This window comes from Pyrus communis, chromosome 12, assembly GCF_041283825.1.
Source record: "Pyrus communis isolate YQ-2024b chromosome 12, ASM4128382v1, whole genome shotgun sequence".
In the NCBI taxonomy this organism is placed as follows: Eukaryota; Viridiplantae; Streptophyta; class Magnoliopsida; order Rosales; family Rosaceae; genus Pyrus; species Pyrus communis.
This window is the reverse complement of record NC_142576.1, coordinates 25,286,532-25,312,406: the sequence shown is the minus strand read 5'-3', so window position 1 is coordinate 25,312,406 and position 25,875 is coordinate 25,286,532. Positions and strand designations below refer to the sequence as shown.

Sequence of the window (25,875 nt, the reverse complement as noted above, 5' to 3'; positions counted from 1 at the left end):
GACTAGACTCAATGTATTTGATGGATGAAAACTTTCAAATTTTGTACAGGTTAAAATAGAAGATGAATTACTCATGAAGAAAACCTATATTTTTCTCAATCCCCTCATTGTTGTTTCGACAAAAGTGTCAGTCGTAAATGTATAACGGTGATGTGAGTTTGTGGTCTGTTTGTTTGAAATAATAATAATTTGTTTCTCAATAATATCGTAGATGGACATTTTGATCACAGTAGACAAGTTACCCAAATTACCTTCAAAAAAAATCTTATATGCCATTTTTTAAACTTATATAACGAAATTCACTTTCTATCCCAATTAAGTGCATTTTCAAAAGTTTAGGTCAACATGGGATGAAAAAAAGTGTAAGGGCCCAAACTGGTAAAAACCCACAACTTTAGGGGGCAAATATGTAATAGTAATGATAAACCCCCTAATTCTATTTCTTAAACGACGTGGCCTTCTACGATTAGGCCAAATCATTCACACGCCAGGATTTCCATCGGATCCTAATACTTTTCGAACGTTTTTTATTTTTTATTATTTTTGGCGTTGGTTCTGTACAACTTTACCATGAAGTGAAGCAAATACAAAGAACTAGGAAGTGCTGGGATTCACTGGTTTCTCTCTCTACTCTCTCTCTCTCTCTCTCTCTCTCTCTAGAAGCAGAAGCAGAAGCAGCAGAGGAGAGGCCCTTGCTTTGCTTTGCTTTGCTGCTGTTCGACGTAACTGGTATGTGAATTTGTTGCATTATTTGTGTGTGTATGAATCATGATGAAGAGATTGCCAAATTAAAAAGGAAAAAGAACAAAACAAAACAAAAAACCTGAGAACACACATTCAATTAAGTTTTTGACAACTTGAACCATCTGAATTATTATATCCATAGTTAAGTTGTGTATTAGTGACATGATTTAACAAAAAATTAAAAGATTAATTTCCCACTTTACGCGAGGATTGGCGCAACGGAAAGTTGCTCATTTGTGATCAAAAGGTCACAGGCTCGAGTCGTGGAAACAGCTTCTTTGCGAAGCACGGGTAAGGCTGCGCACGGTAGATGTTTTCCGGCCTGCAGAAAGTGAGAAGCCTTGTTGGTTTAGGGTTGCTTCTTTTACAAAATATTGTATAAACTCTTTAATGGTTTGCCTGGGCATTTCTCATCACTATTATTTTCCACTTTCACAGGGATTCCCAAAGTTGAAATTCACCTGCATATTACACTGATCCAAGAGTTGTGATTGACAAGAAACTTTCCGTCAATGTTGTCTGATTTGTCTCCGTTAGCTTGAATCCGAGAAGCTCTTAAGTTCCGAATGGCTTCCAGTAGCATACAAACGCATCCAACACAATGCACATATGACGTCTTCCTTAGTTTCAGAGGCGAAGACACTCGCAAGAACTTCACTGACCATCTGTATGCTGCTTTGGACCTCAAAGGAATCATGACATTCAGAGACGACCTCAAACTTGGGAGAGGAAAATCCATTGCCCCGGAACTCCTCAAAGCAATCGAAGAATCAAGGTTTGCGGTAGTTGTTTTCTCGCGAAACTATGCTTCTTCAGCATGGTGTTTGGATGAGCTTAGTAAGATTTGCGAATGCATGAAGGAACTGGGACAAACAGTTTTTCCTGTTTTTTATGATGTGGATCCGTCTGTGGTGCGCAAACAAACAGGGAGTTTTGGGAAAGCGTTTGCTACTCACGAAGAATCTTTCAAGGGAAATGTAGAGAAGGTGCAGAGATGGAGGGCTGCAACGACGGAGATAGCCAATCTCTCTGGATGGCATGTGCAAGATAGGTAATCAAGCTTTTGGTTTTGCCCTTCGGAATATTTTCACTCATTGATTTGTGCTTACTGCTTGCTTAAAACATAGAATGTCTTGTCCTGCAGGCACGAGTCAGAAGTTATCCGTGAAATTTCTCAAGAAATATTTAGTAAACTAAGTGACACATTCTCACAAGTTTCCAAGGAACTAGTTGGAATAGAATCTCGTCTGAAGGAAATAAATACGTACTTAGGGACAGAGTTAGATGATGTTCGCATTATAGGGATCTGCGGGATGGGAGGAATAGGTAAGACAACTATTGCTCGCGTTCTGTATGACAGAATCTGGGGCCAATTTGATGGTAGCAGCTTTCTTTCTAATGTCAGAGAGGTTTCCGAAAGGCGTGGACTAGTTTCTTTACAGAGACAAATGATTTCCGAAATCCTGATGGAAACAAATGTAAATGTATGGGATGTCTTCAAAGGTTCCAGTGTAATAAGACACAGACTGCGGCATAGAAGGGTTCTTCTTATTCTTGATGACGTGGATCGATCAGAACAGTTAGAAAAGTTAGCAGGAAAACATGATTGGTTTGGTTTGGGGAGTAGAATCATCATAACAACTAGAGACGAGCATTTGCTTCTTCGCCATGGAGTGGATCAAATATACAAGGCTAAGGAATTGAATCAAAATGAATCTCTTGAGCTCTTTAGTTGGAAAGCATTTAAAAGAGACCATCCGGAAAAAGAATATCTAGACCTCTCCTACCTTGTTGTAAATTATGCTAATGGTCTTCCATTGGCCCTTGAAGTTTTGGGGTCCTTTCTGTTTCGCAGGAATGTATCTGAGTGGAAAACTGCATTGGATAAACTAAAAGAAGTTCCCAACATAACAGTTTTCGATATACTTAGAATAAGCTTCGAAGGACTAGAGGAGATGGAGAGAAACATGTTCCTAGATATCGCTTGTTTCTTCAAGTGGAAGAACAAAGCTCGAGTAACAAAGATACTTGACAGCTTTGGCTTTCATTCAGATATTGGAATAAGAGTATTAAGTGATAAGTCTCTCATAAGTGTTTCGTATAACATGTTATGGATGCATGATTTACTACAAGAGATGGGTTGGGAAATTGTTCGCCAAGAATCTCATAGGGAGCCAGGAAAACGCAGCAGGTTGTGGCTTTTCGAGGATGTCTATGATGTACTAGTGAATAATAAGGTAAGAGATTTGGTGCAGTTTGAATTCAGATACTAACATACGACTAAGCAAAACTATTATCTGTTCTACTTAGTCTGCTATATCATGCAGTTGTCTTGATGTTTTCTCTTGTTAATTAGGGTACCGAAGTCATTGAAGGCTTAGTCCTAACTTCACGTGCAGACGAGGAGGTTCACACGAGCACTGAGGCCTTCTCTAAAATGAACAAACTGCGGATGCTCAAATTAGGTAATGTGCACCTTTCCGAAGAGCTTACATATCTCTCAAACGAGTTAAGAGTTCTCAAATGGCACGGATATCCTTCAAGATCTCTCCCATCAAATTTCCGACCAGAAAAACTTTTCGAACTTAGCTTGTGTAATAGCCGCATTGAAGAACTCTGGAAAGTTATAAAGGTACTGTGGATTGTTATACATGTGATTTCATCAAAAAGCCTGCAAATCAGTAAATGCTAATTTAATTTCTCTTCCTTTTCGCTTTTTTTTTTTTTTCCCTTTCTTCTGGATGTATAGAAGCCTCTGGAGAAGTTGAAAATCATTAAGCTAAGTTACTCTCAAGGTCTCATCAAGACCCCGGATTTTAGTGAAGTCCCAAACCTTGAGAGGCTGATCCTCGAAGGTTGTACAAGTTTATCTGATATTCACCCGTCCGTCACAGGGCTTAAAAGACTTGTTTTGTTGAATCTGAAAGATTGTAAAAGTCTTCGAAGTCTTCCAAGCTCCATAGAACTGAAGTCCCTTAGAATTTTTGTTCTTTCTGGTTGCACAAAACTCAAAAAGTTCCCTAAGATTGTTGGAAATATGGAACACTTGTTCAAACTGTCGTTAGATGGTACAGCTATACGAGAACTTCCCTCAACAATTGACCGTCTACCCGGCCTTGTATATTTAAGTATGAGAGACTGTAAAGGCCTTGTGAATCTTCCGAGCTCCATTTGTGTGTTGGAGTGTCTTAAAGTTCTTGCATTATCTGGTTGCTCAAAACTTGAAAAACTGCCCGATAACTTGGGGCATTTAGAATCATTAGAGGATCTTGATATTGGTGGAACAGCTATAAGAGAACCACCACCCTCCGTTGAACTCTTGAAGAACCTTAAGTTATTATCTTTCCGCGGATGTAACGGGCTGCCATCTACTCCGTGGATTCCATCCCTTTGGTCCACATTGGTCATGAGAAAACATCAAGATTCTACGGGGCTTCTGGTTCCGTGCTTGTCAAGCTTACATTCATTAACGAAACTTGATCTAAGTGACTGCAATCTGTCAGAAGGAATGCTTCCCTCGGATCTTGGCTGCTTAAGCTCATTGGTGAAGCTGTATCTGAATAGAAACAACTTCGTTAGTGTACCTGCAAGCATCAGTCAACTTACAAAGCTTATAGAACTGGACTTAAATGGTTGCAAGAGGCTTCAATTATTGCCAGACATTCCATCGAGTGTAAGAGAACTAATGGCGCAAGATTGTTCGTCACTGCAAACGTTTTCAAATCCATTGTCTGCATGCAGTTCAGTGTCGGCAGGGTTCAGTTTTATTAACTGCCATAGATTGGCTGGGAATGAAGGCATTAACCTGACCTTTCTCATGCTCAGAAAGTATCTTCAATCATCAATGAAAGCTGATTCTCAGGTCTCTCTCTCTCTCTCTCTCTCTCTCTCTCTCTCTCTCTCTCTCTCTCTCTCACACACACACACACACACACACACACTCATCACAAGATTCTTAAGGTATGGGATGAACAAGGCGGGGTGGGCGGTTGATCAATACCTGATTGGCATACGTAATTTTGACAAGGAACCCACTTACTTTTTCATTCTTATGAGTTAGTAAACGAATGATATGTCCCAATGAGACTGATACTCATACCTTGCATACATATTCCTGCAAGGTAGACATGTGATAAAAGTTGTACCTATTGTTGTACAGGAACAATTTGCTGGATTCAATAGTGCTATTCCTGGAAGTGAAATACCAACATGGTTCATGCATCAGAGTGTGGGCACTTCATTAAGTATTGAGGTGCGTCCACATTGGTGCAGTAGTAAGTTCAAGGGAGTTGCCGTATCTGCTGTTTTCGGAGTCTGCGAGAATGCAACCATCTGCCGCGTAGATTTGAATTCAACAGATGCTCCAGTGATTCGGTGTGAGTTGGATACTGACAAAGGTACAATGAGCCCTGGCATTCTTTATCCCTTCATCGAAGACATATGGATCGAGTCAGATCACCTTTGGCTAGGCTACCTATCACGCAACGGGTTTCCAGGGAGTTTTTTTGAGTGGTGGAAATGTAGACACATTCGGGCTTCGTTCAAGTCCAATGTCCCTGGCTTGGAGGTGAAAATGTGTGGGCTCCGTCTGGTATACGAGCAAGACATGGAGGAGATATTCCGTGCTGATTTTGATGAATCATCAGTAGGACTAAGAGGTGCCATAATAACTGGACAAAGTCGTGATATCTACGAGTGTTATGATGAAGTCGAACGCCGGGAAAGCGGTAAAGTCAATCCGATGATTGGAAATGCAGTCAAATTCTTCAGAGCCTTTCTGGTTGGATTGCTAGTTTTGATTCTTTGGCAACTTTGCTTTTCCCGGGTTCCTTGTCTGTCAAGTTATTGCTAAAGTTAATGTTGTATGTTCTGTCATAAAGTATGCGGTATTCCTGTTCTTCAGTCGTCAGTACTAGGGCTTCCCAGCAAGCAGTAATACAGATCCAAGTAATTTCTGGGTAACAGAAGTTCACTTCCCCGTTCTTCGTGTTCTAGTTCTGTGCTGCCGTCTCCGCCGCTGCTGCTTCGAATTCTTTTACTGCCGCCATGAAACCGCTGATGAGAAATGGGAGATGCAAATACAATGAGATGATGGAATGGTTGATCATGATCTGTAGTTAGAGTCAAAGGATTTCTGCGGACTAATTTATAAATATTTGGGTACCTAACGTCCATATTCTATGATTTGGTTCAAACTCGCTTTCAATGGGAAAAGAATACAATCACACCGTAGTACTGAACAGTTCCTGTTTTTCGTTACAAGGGATACTTATCCAAACTATAATGAGATGAAGGTAGGGGTGAGCATCAAACTGACTGAAACGACCAAATTGACCAAACCAACTAATTTGAACCATTTTGATCAATTTGGTTTGATTTTGACCAGATAAAAGTTAAACAATTTAAAAATCGAACCGAACAGATTTATTTATTTATTTTTTATTCGGTTTACTTACTTTTGAAACCCATTAAAATTAAACCGAACCGATTATATATATTTTAGTTATTAGTTTATTTATTGTACACATGTTAACATATTATTAGCGTCACCACGTTATAAGTTTTATGACTATTAACAATTGGAGATTTATTTGTATTTAATGTTTACATGACATTGAAACTAACAAAATTATTTGCTACCACACTAGCATGAATTTTTGTGTTCTGAAAAACTTATTCTTTTGATCGAATTAGAATGTTGGAAAGTTAAAATTCATGAAACGTTGAATTTTTTTTATTGATATTGGTCAAAATCAAACCAAATCAAATCGCTAAATGTTTTTAATGTCAAACCGCATCAAACCGAACCGCATCCGAGATGACATAACCGCACGCGCGCTTCCCACACGTTTGCTTACGAAAGAAGCTGAGTTTCCACTTTTGCCTAGCGATGCCTCTCCTCCTTCCCTCCATCTTCCACGAGAATTCCATGGAGTTTCCAAATTCCCAACGCAGCAGAACAAAGTCAATATAAGTCAACAAGCACAGCCAAACCTCCATCGAATTCGAATCTCAAAAATCTCAGAGAGCTACTGAATTTCAAGAAATGGAGAACGAAAACGAAGGGTGGATCTACGACGTGTTCGTCAACTTCCGCGGCGAAGACACCGGCCTTAACTTCACCGACCACCTCTGCGCCGCCCTGGACCAGAAGGGGATCATCGCCTTCCGGTACGATCAGGCACTCGAGAGAGGAAAGCCCGTTTCCTCCGAGGTCTTCAAGTCGATCGGAGAATCAAGGTTTTCGATCGTGGTCTTCTCGAAAAACTACGCCGCCTCGGCCCGGTGCTTGGACGAGCTCGTGGAGATCCTCCGGTGCATGAAATCGACGGGCCAGATCGTTTTTCCGGTGTTCTACGATGTGGATCCGTCGGATGTGAGGAAGCAGAGGGGGGAGTATTTTGAGAAGGCGTTCAGGAAGCATGAGGAGGATTTCATGGACAAGGTGGAGAGCTGGAGGGGTGCATTGAGAGAGGCAGCCAGTCTTTCTGGGTGGGATTTGTATAACAAGTAAGTTGTTATCAACCAATTTAATTACTTATGCCGCTCGCCTAATCCGACATTTATTGGCATAAAAAGGAGTAAAATTAGTTTTTCTTTTGGTAAAATTAGTTAATTTAATTGTGGTCTACTATATTTGTTAGTTAAGTTGAAACGCCTGGTGTTGGCACGTTCTGAATTCGATTTTTGACGCTAGTGAATCATCCGTTAGTGATTAAGGAAGACTGAAATGTCTCTGTAAGCTTTTTTGGCCACTAGTCCGTCACCTTGTTAGAAGAAAAAAAAGACAGTGATTAATCATCACTAACACCTGGGTCTAGTATGGTAGTGCCTAGTGGTACTCAGTAGAGTGAGGTTTCAGATTCAAATCACATAGATGACGATATTTGGATTTGGTTGGATGCATTATCACGATTGACTCCTCGTATGGTTTAGCACATAAATAAGGTAACTACTTAGACAGTGTTGCCAAATGGAAATTCTGAGCACACGCAGCACACCTGCTATAGGATAAAGTTTGGCATTGTTTACCCTTTACATAAATAGGTTGAAAAAAGAGGAAATTGTATTCAGTTATCAAATTTTAGATAACCGGAACAGAGATTTCTTTCGAATTGTGCATAAGTCCGTCCTTTTCGAGGATCGAGTCATGTTTTCTATGTGATATTTGAGAAAAAATCAGACTTGAGTTTTTGAAAACAGCATTTGGAGCTTTTAAGTTCTCGAGCTGTGTATATTTTTCACTGTATGTCAGTATAACCAAGACTGTATCATTTACTAAGTGGACACGAAATGTGAAAGTTAGATTTCATTTCGAATTTGGATCCTGCTTTCTTTGCATTACGTAATTTCAAGGAAATTACGTAGCTATGTTGCTCTCAAGTGAATAATGTGCTGCTCTATACGGAATCAGAGTGCATTTTTTACATGATGCTTGAAATCGTGGCTCGCTTCTTTCAATCAAATTTTCAGTCTCAGTGAAGAAACTAAACTATACTACGTATCTGTGTGTTTATGGCTTATTGTTGACTCCTCAGTCCTCACACACAAAGTTCTTGCTGTCTGTTTTGTAGGCACGAGGCAAAAGTTATCCAAGAGATTGTCAAAGAGATATCAAATCAATTGAGCCAAAAGCTTTCAAGCGTGCCCGAGGATTTATTTGGAATCGATTCCCGAGTGGAGGAAATGAATCTCTGCTTGGATATGGGGGTGAATGATGTTCGCATTATAGGAATTTACGGGGAGAAAGGTATAGGCAAGACGACAATTGCTCAAGTTGTTTACGACAGGGTATCGGGTCAGTTCAACGGCAGCAGCTTCCTTGCTAACATAAAAGAAGTTTATGAAAAACAAGGCCTAGTTCCTTTACAGGAACAACTTATTTCGGAAATCCTCATGGATAAGAATATTAAGATATGGAATGTACATAGAGGAGTCAATGCAATCCGGAACAGACTGCGCTGTAAAAAGGTTCTTCTCGTTCTTGATGGCGTGGATCGGTTAGAACAGTTAGAAGCCTTGGCTGGGAGCCGTGATTGGTTTGGCGCAGGAAGTAGAATCATTGTAACAACCGGGGATGAAAACTTGCTGATCAGATACCGTGTTGACAGGATTTATAGGGCACAGGCGTTGAATCACGAAGAAGCGCTTCGCCTTTTTTGTTGGAAAGCGTTTAAGCAAGGCCATCCGCCGGAGGAACAGTATGTAGAGCTGTGCGAGCTTGTGTTGGATCATGCTCGCGGCCTTCCGTCTGCGCTTGAAGCTTTGGGGTCTTTCTTGTTTGGCAGGAGTTTAGTTGAATGGAGAAGTGCAGTAAATAGACTAGCACAAGTTCCTTGCACGTGGAATTACTTGAAATGAATAATTGTTCGACATGTAAGGGCTTGTGGCTCAGTTGGTGAAGAGTGTTCACCTATTTAGTCGAGGTCTTGAGTTTGATTTCCCCTCCGTAATGTCACTTGTATAAAAGAAAAGAAAGATTAATGAATTATTTTAGAGCATTCACCCTTTTAGTCGAAATTCCGAGATTAATTTAGTTAATGGAGTTAAAATATCTCATTAGTCGATGTAAACCTTTCTTGTATCATCAAAATATTCAAGTGCATGCGTTAATTTTGAGGGGTGTATTTTTGTTCACCACTTTTAAATAGTGGTAATGCTCGTCACCTTATTAATGATGTTAGATGAGTTTAAATTTTGATATTTGTGTCTATTTATTACGCATATCTCGAAATTTAATCTCAAAATTTAGATAAATAGGGTGATGAGATCATTGTAGGATTTTTCTTTCATGTGGAGAGGGAAAGACTCCCCATGCACACTTGTGTCTCAAAATTGGAAATATTTTTCTAACCGGCCTCGATGATGGTGCTACACCTTATGTATCTCCATTATATGAACTTAAATTTTTAAATTTGTGTTGTGGATAAATAAATATCTCAAAATTAAACTTATACAACGTTCATAAATAAAATGGTAAACATTACCACCGCTTAAGAGGGATGAGAAAAATGCACCTTACAAGTTTTTGGGATTACGAAAAGAGGACTGAGACCCAATTAAGGTGCATGATATTGCTACAAGAAGTTTTCTGATGCAGATAAAATACTTAAAGAAACTGAAAATGAACACGAAAACCATGCCTAATAAATTGGTTGCAAATTTCTACATTTAAGATTCGAAATTAAGATTTTTCACCTGTAATTGAGGAAAAATATCATTCGGCCGTATTATTAAGTGGCTAGATTGATAAATTAATGATAACATAAGGCGGACTAAGTTACATTGACTATTAAATTTAATTGGAAAATTTTTTGCTCACTACCTCAAGTGATGTAACCAAATATTCCTCAAAAGGTCCAAGGATTAAGCTACATAAGCAATAAATTGATTTTCTTCTCCAGCAACAGGTTCGATGTGGTAGCATCTACCTTTGTTACGATCAAGACTGGTAAGATCGTCAGTCTAGTAAAGCAACCCAAGCAAGATTTACTATATCCATGTGAATTGTGTATATTATCTCTATGAATGAATTATTCAATTATTAGTAATGTTCTCTACCTTGTTTATACGAGTTTAAATTTTGAGATCTATGTAGTGGATATACATATATCTCAAAATTTAAATAGAGTGACAAACATTACCATCACTTGAGATTAGTAAGCAAAAATATACCCAATTTGATTTCATGTTTCACATAATGAATTAGTATAAAGTAAAATATCAATACTATGAAAAACAAAATGGAAAAAGGATCCTCGCCATACCCTTTTCCAGGGGATTCGGAGGATCTTGTAATCGTGTTTATTTATCGTATATCGTGCGATCAGTTTTCGTTAAATATTATTTATATTTAATTTTAAATTTTAAATAATTTATGACCGCACGATGTACGATAACCGGACATAATTACAAGACCTCTTAATTCAATAAAAAAAATTCCAACGAAGATCCTTTTCCAAACAAAATTACGAGAAATCATCTTAGGTGCAGAAGATGTCATCACTTGCCGTAGTGGAACGAAATTGTTTTTACCCGCGTATTAAAAAATAAAAAAAATTAAAATGGGAAAAGGAAACTTTGAGAAACATACCAAATCGGCTTCTTTCTCAAGCCAAAGCACAATCCCAATTTCTCAGGTGAAATCCATCAATACCGCCAAAACCACACACCCAAAAGAACCAAAAATCTCAGAAATTGCAAGAAATATCAGGAAAAAAATCAATCAAATTCTCCAGTCAAAAGCTTTTGACCTACCTTTGTTACTGCTGGAATTGTGAAATTGCAGATTTCGAGCTTGCAATCCCCAATTCGGAAACAGATGATATCCGGCAGGCAGAAGAACGGCCGGTCTCTGGCGTCGCCGTCGAGCTCGCGCTTCGTGACGGAAACCGTTAATGGGTCCCACAACTTCATCATCAAAGGGTATTCCTTGGCCAAAGGAATTGGGGTCGGAAAGCACATTGCCAGTGAGAATTTCACCGTCGGAGGGTTTCAATGGGCCATCTATTTTTACCCTGATGGTAAAAACCCTGAGGATAACTCCGCCTACGTCTCCGTCTTCATTGCCCTCGCCTCCGAGGGCACCGACGTTCGAGCTCTCTTCGAATTGACTCTCGTTGATCAGGGTCCTAATGGCAAGCACAAGGTCCATAGCCATTTCGATCGATCCCTTGAAAGCGGGCCTTACACCCTCAAGTACAGGGGCAGCATGTGGTGGGTAATTTCACTTTGCTGGTTTCTTGTTCTGGGTTCATTTCAATTCTTCGAAATTTTTCGCTAATTCGATGCTTTACTTAATTGGAAATGAGTTTGTGTATGTTGTGAATGAACGTGTTTCGCAATTTTTCGTTAATTCTATGCTGTATACAATTGGAAATTAGTTTACTTATGTTATTAATGAATATTTTTTTTCGCAGTTTTTCGCTAATTCCATGCTTTACTTAATTGGAAATGAGTTTATGCATGTTGTGAATGAATGAATTCTTGCAGTTCTTCGATGAGACTGGCGGTTTGTTAGATTGGGAATAGGATTTTGAATAGCTACTTTGGTACTGGTAGGCGTGGCAGGATTGCTATTTGTAATCAATTGTGTTTTTGTCTTAGAAATGGATGGTATTTGACTACTAACAGATTTGATATGTAGATTTTATGTAATGCTATTTGAACTCCGTATCGTTTATACATTTTAAAGTAAACTTATTTGCAATTGGGTTTTAGGGGCTACAAACGATTTTTCAGAAGGACGCTGCTCGAATCATCTAGTTTCCTCAAGGATGATTGCTTGAAAATCAATTGCACTGTTGGTGTTGTGGTTTCTGCAATAGATAGTTCAAGATTGCACTCAATACATGTCCCCGATTCTGATATTGGGGATCATTTTGGTATGCTTTTGGAGAATGAGGAAGGTTCAGATGTTACATTTAATGTGTGTGGTGAAAGGTTTCATGCTCACAAGCTAGTATTGGCAGCTAGATCTCCTTTATTTGAAAAAGAATTTTTTGATGGAACGGAAGAAGAGAATCATGATATAGTTGTTACAGATATGGATCCCAAGGTCTTTAAGGTAACGCTTCTCAACTATTTCTTTTCCTTTAAAATTATGCTTTTGTAAGATTGAGTTGTATTTGTTGTAGTATGTCATTTGGCATTTGGAAATAATATAATACCAGTTTATCCTAGGTGGTTTGCTTCCTATGAACAAAGTTCATCCTGCTTTCCTATCTAATGTCTTTTGTGCTGTCTGAGCAGGCATTGCTACACTTCATATACACGGATAACCTTATTGAAGATGAAGAGTTGTCAGATGCAAGTTCACTGTGCATGTCATCTCTATCTGATGGATTAGCTGCGAAGTTGCTAGCTGCATCAGACAAATATGGCTTACCTCGACTCAGACTGATGTGTGAATCTGTTCTCTGCAAGATTATGTCTGTTAATTCTGTTGCCATTATTCTGGCCTTGGCCGACCGTTATCGTGCTATGGATCTAAAGTCTGTATGCCTAAAGTTTGCTGCTGAAAACCTAGTTGGTATGTCCTCCCTGTTTAATTTTCTGTTTTCATGGTTCTTACTTTATGTAAGGGGTAGGTAAGGGGTTTGAATCAGGATAAGTTGTGTGTGTGTCCTTTTGGTATACTGTATACTGTTATCAGAAATAATTAGGGAGTGCAGCTGCTGGGATTCCAGTCTAGTCATTAAGGGATCAAGTCGGAGCCCATGGAAAGACATTTCTCAAGGGATTAACTCGTTTTTCTTCTTGCTTCCAATTTTGGTGGGTAATGATGAAAGGGTCAGGTTTTGGGAACAGAGGTAGGTGCTGGAAAATGCCTTATGCCTTTTTTTCCCTAGACTATACAGTCTAGCACAGCATCTCAATTTCTCCATAGCTAGGGCGTATGTTATTCCTTCTCAGTATCTATTGAGTTGGGATTTTGAGTTTCGTAGTAATATGAATGAATTTGAAGAACCAATTCATTCTCCACAAACTGGTATACTTCTTTCAAGTTTAGGGATACTTCTTCTCTACAAACTTTTCAAATTGGAAAGCAGCTGCTTTTTAAGTGCCTTTTGTGTATATACTGGTCCTCTGTAGTTTTCTCTCTTTGCGATAATATTATTATTTTCCTGGAAAATAAAAAAGATTTGTTTCCATTGCCATCACGATTCTCCATCTGCCCCTATGCAAATACACGAAAGCAGCTGATTGACCCAATCAAATAGTGCATAACAAACATAAGGGGTACTTATCTTCCAACTTCACGCAGACCCTTTTACCCAATAGCAAAAGGACAGATTGAGGATGGTAGGAGTAGGGAACCTATCTGATTCTGACTCAATTTCGAGCTTTCTGATTTCTCTAGCAGCTTTAAGTGTTTCATATCTGGGATAACTTGTAGTTCCTGGTTAGGTTTATGTTGCTCGCCAAAACTAATTGAGGTTTTGCATGAGCAATCAAACAACATGCAAGTGCTTTTGCTGCCTTGATTGCTTATGCTTTTACTTTTGAAAGTACATATTGTGGGAGTGAAATTACAAACAGTATGCATTATTTTCCCAAAACAAGGATGATATGCTTTTGCTGTTTGCTTTATGAAGTAGAGCCATCAACCACTCTGTTCTCCCCACCCTTCCCCTCCTCTCTGTGTTTGTGATGAATCTGCAGTACGATTGTGCATTCACTTTAGTATTTCGTTGTCAATTTATTTAGTTATACAAATATCAAAATCTTAAGCTTAGATTACAAGTGAGTTCTTACGATCAAAATTTGGGGATCCTGCAGTTACCGAAAACCTGGGAATCGAGAATGGTGCCTGTCGTTTCTATTGCACTTTACATGCCAGTGTCCTAATTCTCTGTGCTCACTTATGATTTCTACACTTTCTGATTGACATGTTTGATGCAGCCGTCATGGAATCGGATGGTTTTGAGTATCTCAAGGAAAACTGCCCGCTGCTGCAGTCAGAGCTGCTGAAGACAGTCGCTGGATGCGACGAGGAACTTAGCGGAGGGGCAAAGACTCGGAGTGTGTGGGCCCAGTTTTCTGACGGAGGGGATACGAATGACAGGAGCGTAAGGCAACGAACCTGGGAAAACGGAGGCGAGAGAAGTCAAAGCATTTGGGCCCCGCTTTCCGACGGTGGTGATGCGAGAGGTAGGAGTAGGAGTAGGAGTCCCAGGCAAGATGATTGACATGGAGGATGTGTGTATTGGTTTGAATGCGAGTAGATGGAAGGAAAAATGACTAGCAAAACTATGTGATAAAAGAAGAATGTATGACAGAATAAGAAAAAGCATGGCTGTTGTTATTTTTTCTGTAACTTTTATTTGTTTGATGAACTAGAGAGTAATTTTTGTGTTTGTAAAGCTGCAAACGTTAACGCTAGGGAAAGTAACCAAGAAAATTGTGCTTTTTGCAGTGCATTTAGTGCGATCGGTGATGCGGCTAAGGCATCTGTTTGAGCGAGAGTCGCGATTTAGACGGACGTCTAAGCGGATCTAGACGCACTTATTTAATTTCCAAACGCCTAGAGATTAATTAGGGGCTTAACGCCTAAGGCGGAGATTTTCAAAACAAAATGTACATAAGTTATCATGACTTTGGTGTGGCTCCGATTGATTCCGAGTGTATTTTGCTCACCAACTTGATGTCAGTGTAACATTTTTCTTATCGTTCAAGACTAGTGACGCAGGAGGATCTTGTACAATTTTGAAAATCCACTGAAACATGAGCAAAACGCTACTTTGGTTCTTTGAATAAAACAAATATAAAATACCTTTTTTGGTCTTTTGCCTAACGGTGAATTATAGAACAACCTATAAACCAATAAATTCAACAATTATTAAACTTTGATGGAAAAAGTAAATGCGATCCATGGCTGAGTTTAGGCTCATATTTGACAATGTGATTATTCTTTTAAAATGATTGAAAACGTTTTGAATGGATGTTTTTTGTAAACCAATTGTGAGTAAATCCTAAAAAAAAACCTTTAAATGCTTCCTGCAAGAAACATATTTTTTCGATAAAATATTTAAATAAACCTAAAAATACTCTCACCAAAAACATTTTTCAATCATTTTTAAATTGCTTGCATATCGTAAATTTTGTATTAGATTAAATTTGTTTTTGTGGCAAGCAAATTGGTGGAGTAAGTATATTTTCCTTAGAAATTATTGGTCGAAGGTTCGTGAAGATTGGAATGTTGGGTACACTGCAAAAATGCAAGCAATTCTCCACCTCTTCCCCTCGTTGTCCAGTTCTTACCTTTTGTGTACAACTTTGTGCTGCTGCTGCTGTAATTTCTATATTTGTTACTTGTTACTTTACTTGGTAGAATATATCCATCACTATCAACCTCCATCCCCAGAAATCTATCACCTTCGGCCACCATCCCCAGAAAAGCACCCATCTTTCACCCAACAACCCAGTGGCAGTGTCATCCTGCTCCCCCTCTCCTTCATAAACTCCCTTATCTCCAAACTGTTCCGAGAAAAACCCACAATTTATTTCCTTTTTATTTCAGTGATATAGTGAACAGGCGAAAAGTGCTTTTGAATTGAGTGTTTTTGGTTGGGTTTGCGAAGTGCTGATATGCAAAGTGTTGGTGGGAGCAAGTGCTTTTGGGGGTTTAGAAGTTTGATTCAGAGGAAGGAAGTTGATTCAGTTCATGTGGGGAGGAGGGAGGGGCATCATCAATTGGCTAGGATATTATCTGTCACTGACCTCATTGCCATTGGTAATAATTCCATTAACTTGCTTCCTCCCTTGCTTTCTGGAAGTGGGTTTTGCTTTGTTTTCTTATTTTCATTTTCGATAATGCGATATTCTAAACTACTGGGACCAGGTTCGAACTTAAATGTAAGGGGTGCACACGCAATTCTGACCAACGGACCTAACCAACATATGCACTTTTTTTTTCTTATTAGCTTATGATATGTTCATTCAAGTTTGTGGTATGTAGTGTATGAATGTAGCTAATTCAATTATGTTTTCTTATGTTGTTGTCTGTAAATTGAAAGTAATTTGTTCCTCAAGTCACTGTTTAATGGGGTTGTTAGCATATGATATGTTCCCTTTCTTTCTTTTTACTGTTCTTGTTTTTTAAATGTAAAATGAGTTTGGTTCATTTGGTTTTATTGCAATTGCTTGGAAGAATTTGCTCTTAGGATCTTCCTCATTGTGTTAAATTAACCATGTGATGAGTGCACACTGCTTGGCATTGACGAACCAAAATACGTGTGCAACATTCAATTCGAGCTCATGCTAGGTTCATTGTATGTCTCATTTTCTTATAAGCATAGAGATGATTCTTTTAAAACTTCCTATCAATCAGGAGTTGGAGCTACAATAGGTGCTGGAGTTTATGTTCTTGTCGGCACAGTTGCTAGAGAGTGTGCTGGACCTGCACTTACCATTTCATTCTTAATTGCTGGGATAGCTGCTGCACTCTCAGCATTTTGTTATGCAGAGCTTGCATGTCGTTGCCCATCTGCTGGGAGTGCCTATCACTATTCATACATATGCGTTGGAGAAGGGTAATGTAAAATCTTTTTAATCATTTGAATGTACTGTACTATTGATAGTCTTTACCCGTGCTATCTGCCAACAGAGTCTCATCCTTAGTGCACGTTAATTTATATGATGTGCCGGCACTGTTTGATGTAACAAAATTCTTTGTTAATAGACCAGTTTCAAGGCATACTGGTTGTAAATTTTCTGACTCAAATAAAAGGCAATTTCATTAGAGGACAAAAACAGAGCTAAGTTTGAGAACATGGTTAAGCTGCTCAGGCATATTGCTAAGTGCTTCTTAAGACGTGGGTGGGGGGATATGTTATTGTGATTGATCCTTGAATAGATACAAAACCATGAAAATCTTTCTTTTTATTTATGTTTATGATACCTTCAGTTAGTGACTCGCGTCATGTGGTTTCTTTAGTGTTGCTTGGTTGGTAGGTTGGGCTCTGATTCTAGAATATACCATTGGTGGTGCTGCTGTTGCTCGTGGCATAACCCCAAATCTGGTACAGTGTATATATCTTGTCTTCTCTTGACAATGTCATATGCAATTGTGCTTATTGAAATATATTGCTGAGAAATATGTGAACACACACACACAAAAACAAGCTGGATAAAGAGGGAGCTTTCGCAGTGTGGACAAGCGAAAATGCAAAGGTTGTTGCAAGGACCAAGCACAGCCTTCTATATTTTTGTGTTTTGGTTTGCACAGACATGTTGGCACTTTAACTGTTATATTGTATTGTTTTAGAATACATTCAAAAAAATATTTACCTGCAGAATGCATTAGATAAAATAATAATAACATGTACCTGTGAGGATCAGCTGTAGTATCATTTGACCAGTCTTGCTTTTTTGCTTTGCATACTTGTGAAACAAGGCTTCTTTGTGCCATTATATGGCACGTAACCTTGAAATGCCTAAAATACTTAGTTAGTATACTGGCATCTGCTGCTCAAAATTTCCTTCTTCTGTGTATTATCAGTTGTTCTTTTGTTGAAAACGATATCATCCTCAGTCTTGAAGGTCGAGCAGACTTCCCCAAATGCTTTCAGTTCTGAAGCTTTTTCACTTAAAATGAATTGGTTTTAGAACAATTGGAACAGAAGTTAACTTTCGTGTGAGTTACAACATGTGTAAATTGACTTAAAATAACTTGATGATATCTTTCCTTATATGAGTGAAAGAGTGTCAGTAAAAATTTAAAAATAATTTACTGGAGAACAAAGGAGGATAATGGTATACTCACACAGCAGATAAGTCTGTATCTGTTTTAATTCATGGTGTTTATTACAAATTATCACATGTTTCGAAGTAATTTGTCCGTTCAATGTGAGTAGTTTTTCTAGCAAACAATGTGGGAGGTCCCCAATGTTAATGGATACCATGTGGTCCTTCTGTTTTTTGCTTTGAAATCAGGCCTTGTTTTTTGGAGGCTTGGATAAGTTACCTTCATTCTTGGCCCGTCATACCATCCCCGGGCTTGGTATTGTGGTGGATCCATGTGCAGCAGTGTTAGTTCTTATTGTTGCTTTTCTCTTGTGCACAGGGATAAAGGAGGTAATTTTTTCCCAAAAGTATCATTGTAATCTTTTTCATCCATTCAAATTTTATTTTCCCTTGCATTTCTTACTAAAGCGAACGACCTGATTTCTCAGAGTTCATTGGTACAAATGATTGTTACCTCAGTAAATGTTTCTGTCATGCTATTCATCATGACAGCAGGTGGCTATTTGGGTTTAAAAAATGGATGGGTTGGATATGAACTTTCTAGCGGGTAATGCTTTGTCTTCACTTTCTTATAGATTAATCTCATGAAACTACTTTCTCATATTGCACTTTAACTTTTTAGGTACTTTCCCTTTGGAATAAACGGGATGTTTGCTGGTTCTGCTGTGGTCTTCTTTTCTTACATTGGTTTTGATTCAGTTACTAGCACAGTTGAGGAGGTAAAAAAAATTTTGTAGCAGTTTATTTGTGTTGTGTGATGAATATGGAGCCTGCTGGAAATATTCATATGCAGTTAGGTTGTGCTTGAAATGTTTATTTTTATTTTTTGGACGATTAGTTGTAATAAAAGCATCACTAGATTGTCAAAGGTTTCTTTTGGGCAAACTGGAAGTGTCTACAAAAGGCAGCTATTATTTAGAAACCACCATGTGGCAGAGGATTAAATGATGGTAATATAAAACTTTACTATAGTAGAAGAATGGAAATTTAGCAAAGAATCTCAAAATTGACCAGATGAGTCACTTAATGAACACTTATGTATGCTGGTAAGTTTCGGTTTTCAATAAAAGTTATTGGTTGCGGGCACTCACCCGTTAAGGATTCAAGGAAAATTTCATAATGAATGGTTTGCACATCTCTTGTTCAAAGCCGTTCTACTGTATCAGATGTCAAGTCAAATTTTTTATATAATGTTATTGTCGTGTTGTTCTTCAAGAATTTAAGAGTATTTTTTATGGCAGGTGAGGAATCCTCAACGAGATTTGCCCCTCGGTATTGGAATAGCATTGTTTATATGTTGCATCTTGTACATGTTTGTATCTTTTGTAATTACCGGCTTAGTACCATACTATGACTTAGATCCAGATACTCCCATTTCCTCAGTATTTGCAAGCTATGGGGTGGAATGGGCAGTGTAAGCATATTTTCTTCTTGTTTCTGGTACTCCATTCACTAGGACTTTGAGTGCCTTCCATTTAAAAGTATTTGTTTTAAGATTCATATGTATGGACTGCAGGTATATTATAACAACGGGAGCAGTTACTGCTCTTTCTGCAAGTTTGTTGGGTTCGCTTCTTGCGCAGGTGTGTCAGTAGTACCTTCTTTTTTAATTTAGCATAGTTATAAATCTCTTTATAGTGGAGTTTATGCAGACAGCACTTTTAGGAAGTTTTTACATTTACTACTGCTTTTTCAGTTTTATATTGGTTGGTTCCATAGAACTTTCCTGACAGTTTTATATAGATCTTCCTGAAGATTTTGTGTCAATGCCAAAATAATTTGCTGTTTGAAAGTCTTTTTGCTTGCATTCCCATACTGAGACAGGACTACAAGGCGCCCTTCCTTATATCTAAAAAGTATTTAGGTTGCCGGTTTAAATTTAGGAGCTTGCCTCACCTGAATTTCCATTTATTTGGAGGCACTTTGTTCTCTGCATTATCACGAATCAGAGGTTTATTCCACCTGGTAATCCGAGATCTCTCGGTTTGTTTTATTTCAATTTTACAGCCACGGATCCTGATGGCAATGGCTAGAGATGGATTGTTACCATCATTCTTTTCAGACATTAATAAAAAAACCCAAGTTCCTGTGAAGAGCACTGTTACAACTGGCATTTTTGCCGCAGTTCTGACGTTCTTTATGGATGTTTCCCAATTGGCAGGGATGGTAAGTTAACCAAAGTTTTTTGACTGGAGATAAAAGCTGAGCACATATTTATAATTTATTATTCTCTAGGGAGATGAATCTTTGTCGTTTTCACGTTTTCATCCTCATAAGTGTTTATTATGTGGGTACAGGTTAGCGTTGGTACACTATTTGCATTTACAACTGCTGCACTTTCAGTTTTGATACTACGATATGTGCCACCAGATGAAGTGCCACTTTCATCAGCACTTAAAGAGTCCATTACGTCAGCATCATTGCAAACTGGTCGTACTATTCAGGAAAGTGACAGAGAAAACCTTCCACTTCCTGCTGGCTCCTCTAAGGATGATAGTCAATATTTACGTGAAATAGGGGAGGCATCACTTGGCTATCCTCTGATTCAGAAAGTCTTATCACAAGGTAATAGTAGCTCACGTGATTTGTAGTATGGGAAAACAGATTATGCACTGAATGTACCGAACTCATGATGCTTGTGTTTTGGAATAAGCAGAATCTCACTGAACATGGAGGATTAAAAATAGGGGAAATGACCAATCCCTCTGGTTAGGGTATTTTTTTTTCAATTAGATCTCTCTAGTGTTTTTTTCTTCTTTTCAATTTGGTCCTTATAGTTGAGTTTTGTTTACAACTTTACAATCAAGGATAATTACAAGAATCCGTCAATCAGTTAGAGGAAATACTTTTTCAATGAGCTCACTATAGTTAGTTTTGGTTTCCAAAGGTCCCTGCCTTATGTCCCACATGCAACTGAGGTGCGTGATATTTCAGTCTAACTGATTGACGGATTCTTTGATTTTACCTTGATTGTAAACGAAACCTAACTATGACGATCTGGTTGAAGAAATTAAAATTACAGAAAACTACTTTAGAAAACATCCAAACCGTGTCAATTTTGTTTGAAGTTAGGATGGTCTTAGTTCCACTAGCCACTAGGGCCACATCCCATGTTAAATGAAGATGTTTACAATTTGGATTGACTAAGGTTCTACCCTAGACAATTGTTATATGATGTTCCTCTTTTTTACTACAAACAATCATACAGACAATCGAAATGAACAAAAAAGGCGGAAGATTGCGGCCTGGGCCATAGCCTTTCTCTGTATAGGGACTTTTACCTTTGCATTTGCAGCTTCAGCTAAAGGCGTTTCCAGGTTTGTCATGTTTTAAATTACATTTTACGCAGGTTGATGTTTGATTAATGGCTGGCCTTTTGTACTTTGACTAGAATTTCAACTCGTGATAGGCTGTTAAATTTTTAAGACAAAGCTTTTGTTTGCTTGATAGACATTGTTGGCCCGTTCCCTAACAGCTTTTAGATTTTTGGGCTTGTGGTTGTATAAAATGATACTGGAGCTATTAAAATTTGAACAACATCCTATTAAGATCTATCTAGGTAGTCTAAGATTTAGGTATACTCCATTAGAAACATATGCAGTTTTGTCTTTGTAAATCATATGTCGAAAGAGATGAGATCAGAGATTCAGACATATATATCTAACAATTCCATCAGATTTTAGTTTAATGTTGCCAACTTGTTTACTGTGCCAGCATTCTTCGCTTCACAGTGTGCGGAGTGTCTGGCGTTCTACTGCTGTGCTGCTTAATTGTGCTGACCTGTATTGATCAAGATGATACAAGGCACAGCTTTGGACACACTGGAGGTACGGTTAATATCTATCCTATAAATATTGCTGAGATTGATGGCATTAGTCAATGTTGATGGGTTCATCTAGAAACCTCGATTCTCTCGAATTTCCATCTCTTTGTTTCCTGCTTGTGTTTGGAGTGGACTTCATCCTCGAAAGTTGAAGCAAATCATTTTTACGACTCCACAACCGTTTGTTTCTCTCTGCAGGTTTCAGTTGTCCATTTGTTCCATTTTTGCCTGCTGCTTGCATTCTCATAAATACCTACTTACTAATTGGTCTCGGGTGAGTCCTCCCTTCCCCTCGCAACACACACGCAAATAAGCAAATTCATATCAAAATCCAAAACCAGAATCTGAATACATTGATCCATGACATTCGAAATATGCTATATTCACAACTGATAACATGTTTCATACTCGTAGAGCTGCCACATGGATCCGCGTCTCTGTATGGTTTGCCATAGGAGCATTGGTATACTTGTTTTACGGCCGAAGCCATAGTTCACTTTACAATGCAGTTTATGTATCCTCAGCTTATGCTAATGAGATTTATCGTTCCTCGTCAGACCACGCGGCCTAGTCTGCCTTTCAGTTTTTTATGTTGGAACTTTTGAACATAATGTTCATCTCATTGTAAGTAACCCAAATTACTTTCAGTTTCTTTGCAATACAAAGTAAGCCTTGAAAGAGAAGGATAGAGAAAACCAAGCTCTGTTTTCTTTACTTTAACCATAGGACCATGGTGAGCATATGTTCCGTTTCGTCGCGTTTGGTGCCTAAGATTGAATTTGATTGGATATCCATGTTGAAGAACTTTTAGTTTTGACAGAGTTGACGGAATTAATAGATTAGTTATAAGGTGTTGATATCCTATCGTGCGGTGTGGAAGGGATACGTCTTCTCCTCGAGTACTGCTGTCTTCAATTTGGACAAAATTTGAAAGTTGACATCAGTTTTTTCCGGTTATCTTAACCAATGTTCAAACGTTTTTTTTTTTATCTAAGAAAACATTATTTGACTCTAAAAACCGGTGTTCAAGGAACAAGTAAAATAAAAGGTTGGTGTTATCAACACACCATTTTTTATCTCGTACACACTTATATTAATTTTTTGTTGTTGGATTAAATGAATAGAAGAAAATCAAAAATGTAAATTAATAAAAAGTTGTGTATCTCCTACACACCTATATTAATTTTTAGTCGTCAAATCGAATAAAATCAAAATATGTAAATTAATAAAAATGTATAGAAAGTTAAAAATAGGTGTGTAGTTAACGTCATCCAAAGAAAAAAACGAAGCTAAGTTGTAACAAGTTTTTCTTTAATTTAATTTAATTTTTTTTTTAAGAAACAATAGTATTTACATGAGAGAGTAGGCTAAGTTTTATAATGGACTAGCAATAATGTGGTTCAAATTTACCATTAGCGAGAATCGAATATAAAACTTTTCACTTGCAAGTGAAAAAGAATACGTATTATTAGACGGTAATACTAAGTGATTCTTTTAATTTAATATTAAGTCATCCATCACAAGATGAATTATTTGAGTTGGCTTTTTGCCAATAAACGCGCCCACGTCAGCTTCGTATGGGACATGATTGCGAATTATTATTTGACTCTAAAAGCCCGTGTTCAAGGAACCAAGTAAAAGAAAGGTTGGTGCTATCAAATGCATCATTTTTTATCTCCTACACACTTATATTAATTTTTTACTTTCGAATAGAATGAATAAAAAAAATAAAATATGTAAATTAATAAAAAGATGTGTAGAAAGTAAAAATAGGTATGAAATTTTGTATTTTTTATTTTTAAAAATGAACAATTAGTGGTAAGTAACGGTTATCGACCCACCACACCAATACTCGAGCTTGATAATTATCATATGTTCAATCTGTCAGTGAAGTTTATCATAATAGATAGCGATGCCAATTAAAGTAAAATTACGATAAACTATTATTTCTCTTTTTCTCGACAGCAACAAGTTTTTCTTTAATTTAATATTAAATCATCCATCAGAATATGAATTATTTGAGTTAGATTTTTGCCAGTAAACGCGCCGACGTCAGTTTCGTAAGGGGGATGATTGCAATTTACTATTTGCCCATTTCTTGACTTGAACTATACATTTAATACAATACATTACTTTATTTTACAAGTTGAGCGAGTGGAAATTTTGTCACCATCTCAATTGAATCTTGTGTGTACCATTCAATGTCAATAAACATTACTGTCAACAGTTTAGTCCCATACGCATCGATTGCTTATGGGTACCCATAACTTTTTTTTTTTAAGATAAATCTAGGGCTTGACAACGTTTCGATGGCCCGTCTATCGACATGTTAATTTTGTATCTGAGTCGAAAAAAAGGAACGAGGATCTTATCTAGATTCTCTTTGTAAAAATTTTGAGAATTTTTTATCGTGTTTGTTTATCGTACATTGTACAATTAGTTTTAATCAAGTATTGTTTATATTTAATTTAAAAAAAAAATTTATAATAATTTCTGATTGCATTATATACGATGAACGAATACAATTAGAATATTCTAGAATCCATATAAAGAGAACCCTCGTTCGAGAAAAGTATAGATCATATCGTAATGCCATGATTAAGTTTTGATAATTTGCATATTTAGATTCGTTTCTCTTTTAAATTATGTCCACAAAAACTAAATCATCTTCCACAAAAATTCATGAAGAACATCATGAAGCCGTTCAAAAAGAATAAGTACAACTGATTTTATAATAGTTATCACTTATTTGTAATTCCTTTTGGCATTGGATCCTATCTAGATCTATTTTGTGGGGATCATATGAATCCCACATTTTAATAATTCATCGTATATCGTGTGATTATAAATTATTTGACTTTTTTTATTTAAAATTAAACACAAATAATATATTGCGAAAATTGGCTGCACGATGTACGATGAATGACTAGGATATGGGGAACTCTAAAATCCCCCACAAAGTGCATCCGAAGAGGATCCTCTTCCATTCCTTTTAACTCTCAAGCATGTGATCTATCCCTAAAACCCTCATCTGCTGACTCTAGCACTTGGCCGTGGGATCACGCTAATCTCTCTTGGTCTCTTCTTTTTATTTTTTTTCGTGTTTCTTTTCTACTTGTAGTCACTCTTTCGCTATGGTGGTAAGAGTTTTTTGTGATTTGGATGCTCTCGCTTTTGCGAGGAGAGCCTTTGTGATGACTATGCCTACCGATCAAACTTGGATCTTTAAGCAACACTATTGTTCATAGTTAAGGTTGGTTTTTGTTTTTTTTTTTTGTTTTTGGCTTGTGTGCGTGACAAGGGACTATGAGAAGGAAGCTCGATATTTGTTGGAGATGGTGTAATCCTTTCCTCGCAATGTTGTCATGGTGATTTTACTACTCGCAAAATTGTTTTCATTTTCATTGGTAAGATATGGGTCTCCGTGGTGGTTGGAGAATAGTATTGTATTTATGATGAGTTTATCATTGTAAATTTGTGTGGTGTTTTTTTTGGCGTGCATGACACCTTAGTTACGTTCGACATGCCTACCCCATGTAGTTCTTATGGTTTGTTAATAAAGTCCTTATTACCTATAAAAATAAAAACATTCATGAAAAGGGATTGGGTTAAGTTTATTTTAACAAAAAATCATGCTATAACTTTATTTAATGAAAAATAATTAAATATTAATAATAATAAAAACCCCTTAAATTTTAATAAAAAGAATAAAAGAACTTAAATTTTAATGAAAATGACACAATTTCAATAATAATAAAAAAACAAAAACCTGAAGCGCAGGATCTTTGCGTCCATCACAGACACTGTTTATGAAATCGAACACTATTTATGAAATTGAACACTATTAATAAAATTGCACTATTTATGAAATTGAACGGTACTACATTATTTATCGATCCAATTTCATAAATAGTGCCTAATTCTTGGTTAACTTTCATAAATAATGTCTTGTTCTTGGTCATGTTTCACAAATACTGTCTAGTTATTGGGTCTAATTTCATAAATAATTTATAGGAGTTGGTACAGTTTCATAAATAATGTCTCTTTCTTGGTTCGGGTTC

The 25,875-nt window shown here is 37.5% G+C and overlaps 3 protein-coding genes across 4 annotated transcripts; all 3 read left to right on the top strand.

Moving 5' to 3' along the window:
• Window positions 1-597: 597 nt before the first annotated feature.
• LOC137744837 (TMV resistance protein N) lies at window positions 598-9,249 on the top strand. The gene is made up of 9 exons (XM_088680980.1): window positions 598-729; window positions 1,183-1,795; window positions 1,889-2,981; window positions 3,101-3,376; window positions 3,494-4,606; window positions 4,904-5,594; window positions 5,648-5,702; window positions 6,718-7,254; window positions 8,319-9,249. Exons 2-9 carry the CDS (start codon window positions 1,311-1,313, stop codon window positions 9,103-9,105), a joined length of 5,037 nt encoding a protein of 1,678 aa, XP_088537106.1. The 5' UTR covers window positions 598-729; window positions 1,183-1,310; the 3' UTR covers window positions 9,106-9,249.
• Window positions 9,250-10,783: 1,534 nt separating this feature from the next.
• Window positions 10,784-14,711, top strand: BPM4 (BTB-POZ and MATH domain 4). Its single transcript, XM_068484648.2, has 4 exons — window positions 10,784-11,460; window positions 11,965-12,310; window positions 12,496-12,775; window positions 14,149-14,711. Exons 1-4 carry the CDS (start codon window positions 11,066-11,068, stop codon window positions 14,433-14,435), a joined length of 1,308 nt encoding a protein of 435 aa, XP_068340749.1. The 5' UTR covers window positions 10,784-11,065; the 3' UTR covers window positions 14,436-14,711.
• Window positions 14,712-15,425: 714 nt separating this feature from the next.
• On the top strand, window positions 15,426-22,509 carry LOC137744838 (cationic amino acid transporter 4, vacuolar). Of its 2 annotated transcripts, XM_068484647.2 has the most exons (14): window positions 15,426-15,979; window positions 16,577-16,778; window positions 17,183-17,267; window positions 18,181-18,321; window positions 18,420-18,538; window positions 18,614-18,710; window positions 19,233-19,405; window positions 19,508-19,574; window positions 19,999-20,157; window positions 20,289-20,556; window positions 21,200-21,308; window positions 21,706-21,818; window positions 22,013-22,088; window positions 22,229-22,509. In XM_068484647.2, exons 1-14 carry the CDS (start codon window positions 15,835-15,837, stop codon window positions 22,383-22,385), a joined length of 1,911 nt encoding a protein of 636 aa, XP_068340748.2. In that variant the 5' UTR covers window positions 15,426-15,834; the 3' UTR covers window positions 22,386-22,509. The 2 variants fall into 2 exon arrangements, with proteins under 2 accessions (XP_068340748.2, XP_088537924.1); XM_088681798.1 differs by lacking the exons at window positions 15,426-15,979; window positions 17,183-17,267 and having other exon boundaries at window positions 16,645-16,778.
• The last annotated feature ends 3,366 nt before the right edge of the window (window positions 22,510-25,875 follow it).

What these genes read in the sequence shown, in the direction of transcription:
- LOC137744838 (XM_068484647.2), top strand. Translation starts at nt 15,835, where the DNA reads ATGCAAAGTGTTGGTGGGAGCAAGTGCTTTTGGGGGTTTAGAAGTTTG. An exon ending in GGATATGAACTTTCTAGCGG is followed by an intron (nt 18,539 to 18,613) that starts GTAATGCTTTGT and finishes TTAACTTTTTAG; the next exon opens with GTACTTTCCCTTTGGAATAA. An exon ending in CAGCTTTGGACACACTGGAG is followed by an intron (nt 21,819 to 22,012) that starts GTACGGTTAATA and finishes TTCTCTCTGCAG; the next exon opens with GTTTCAGTTGTCCATTTGTT.
- LOC137744837 (XM_088680980.1), top strand. Translation starts at nt 1,311, where the DNA reads ATGGCTTCCAGTAGCATACAAACGCATCCAACACAATGCACATATGAC. An exon ending in TTGTCTGTCAAGTTATTGCT is followed by an intron (nt 5,595 to 5,647) that starts AAAGTTAATGTT and finishes CCTGTTCTTCAG; the next exon opens with TCGTCAGTACTAGGGCTTCC. An exon ending in CAGATCCAAGTAATTTCTGG is followed by an intron (nt 5,703 to 6,717) that starts GTAACAGAAGTT and finishes AAAGTCAATATA; the next exon opens with AGTCAACAAGCACAGCCAAA.
- BPM4 (XM_068484648.2), top strand. Translation starts at nt 11,066, where the DNA reads ATGATATCCGGCAGGCAGAAGAACGGCCGGTCTCTGGCGTCGCCGTCG. An exon ending in AAGTACAGGGGCAGCATGTG is followed by an intron (nt 11,461 to 11,964) that starts GTGGGTAATTTC and finishes ATTGGGTTTTAG; the next exon opens with GGGCTACAAACGATTTTTCA. An exon ending in TGCTGCTGAAAACCTAGTTG is followed by an intron (nt 12,776 to 14,148) that starts GTATGTCCTCCC and finishes TGTTTGATGCAG; the next exon opens with CCGTCATGGAATCGGATGGT.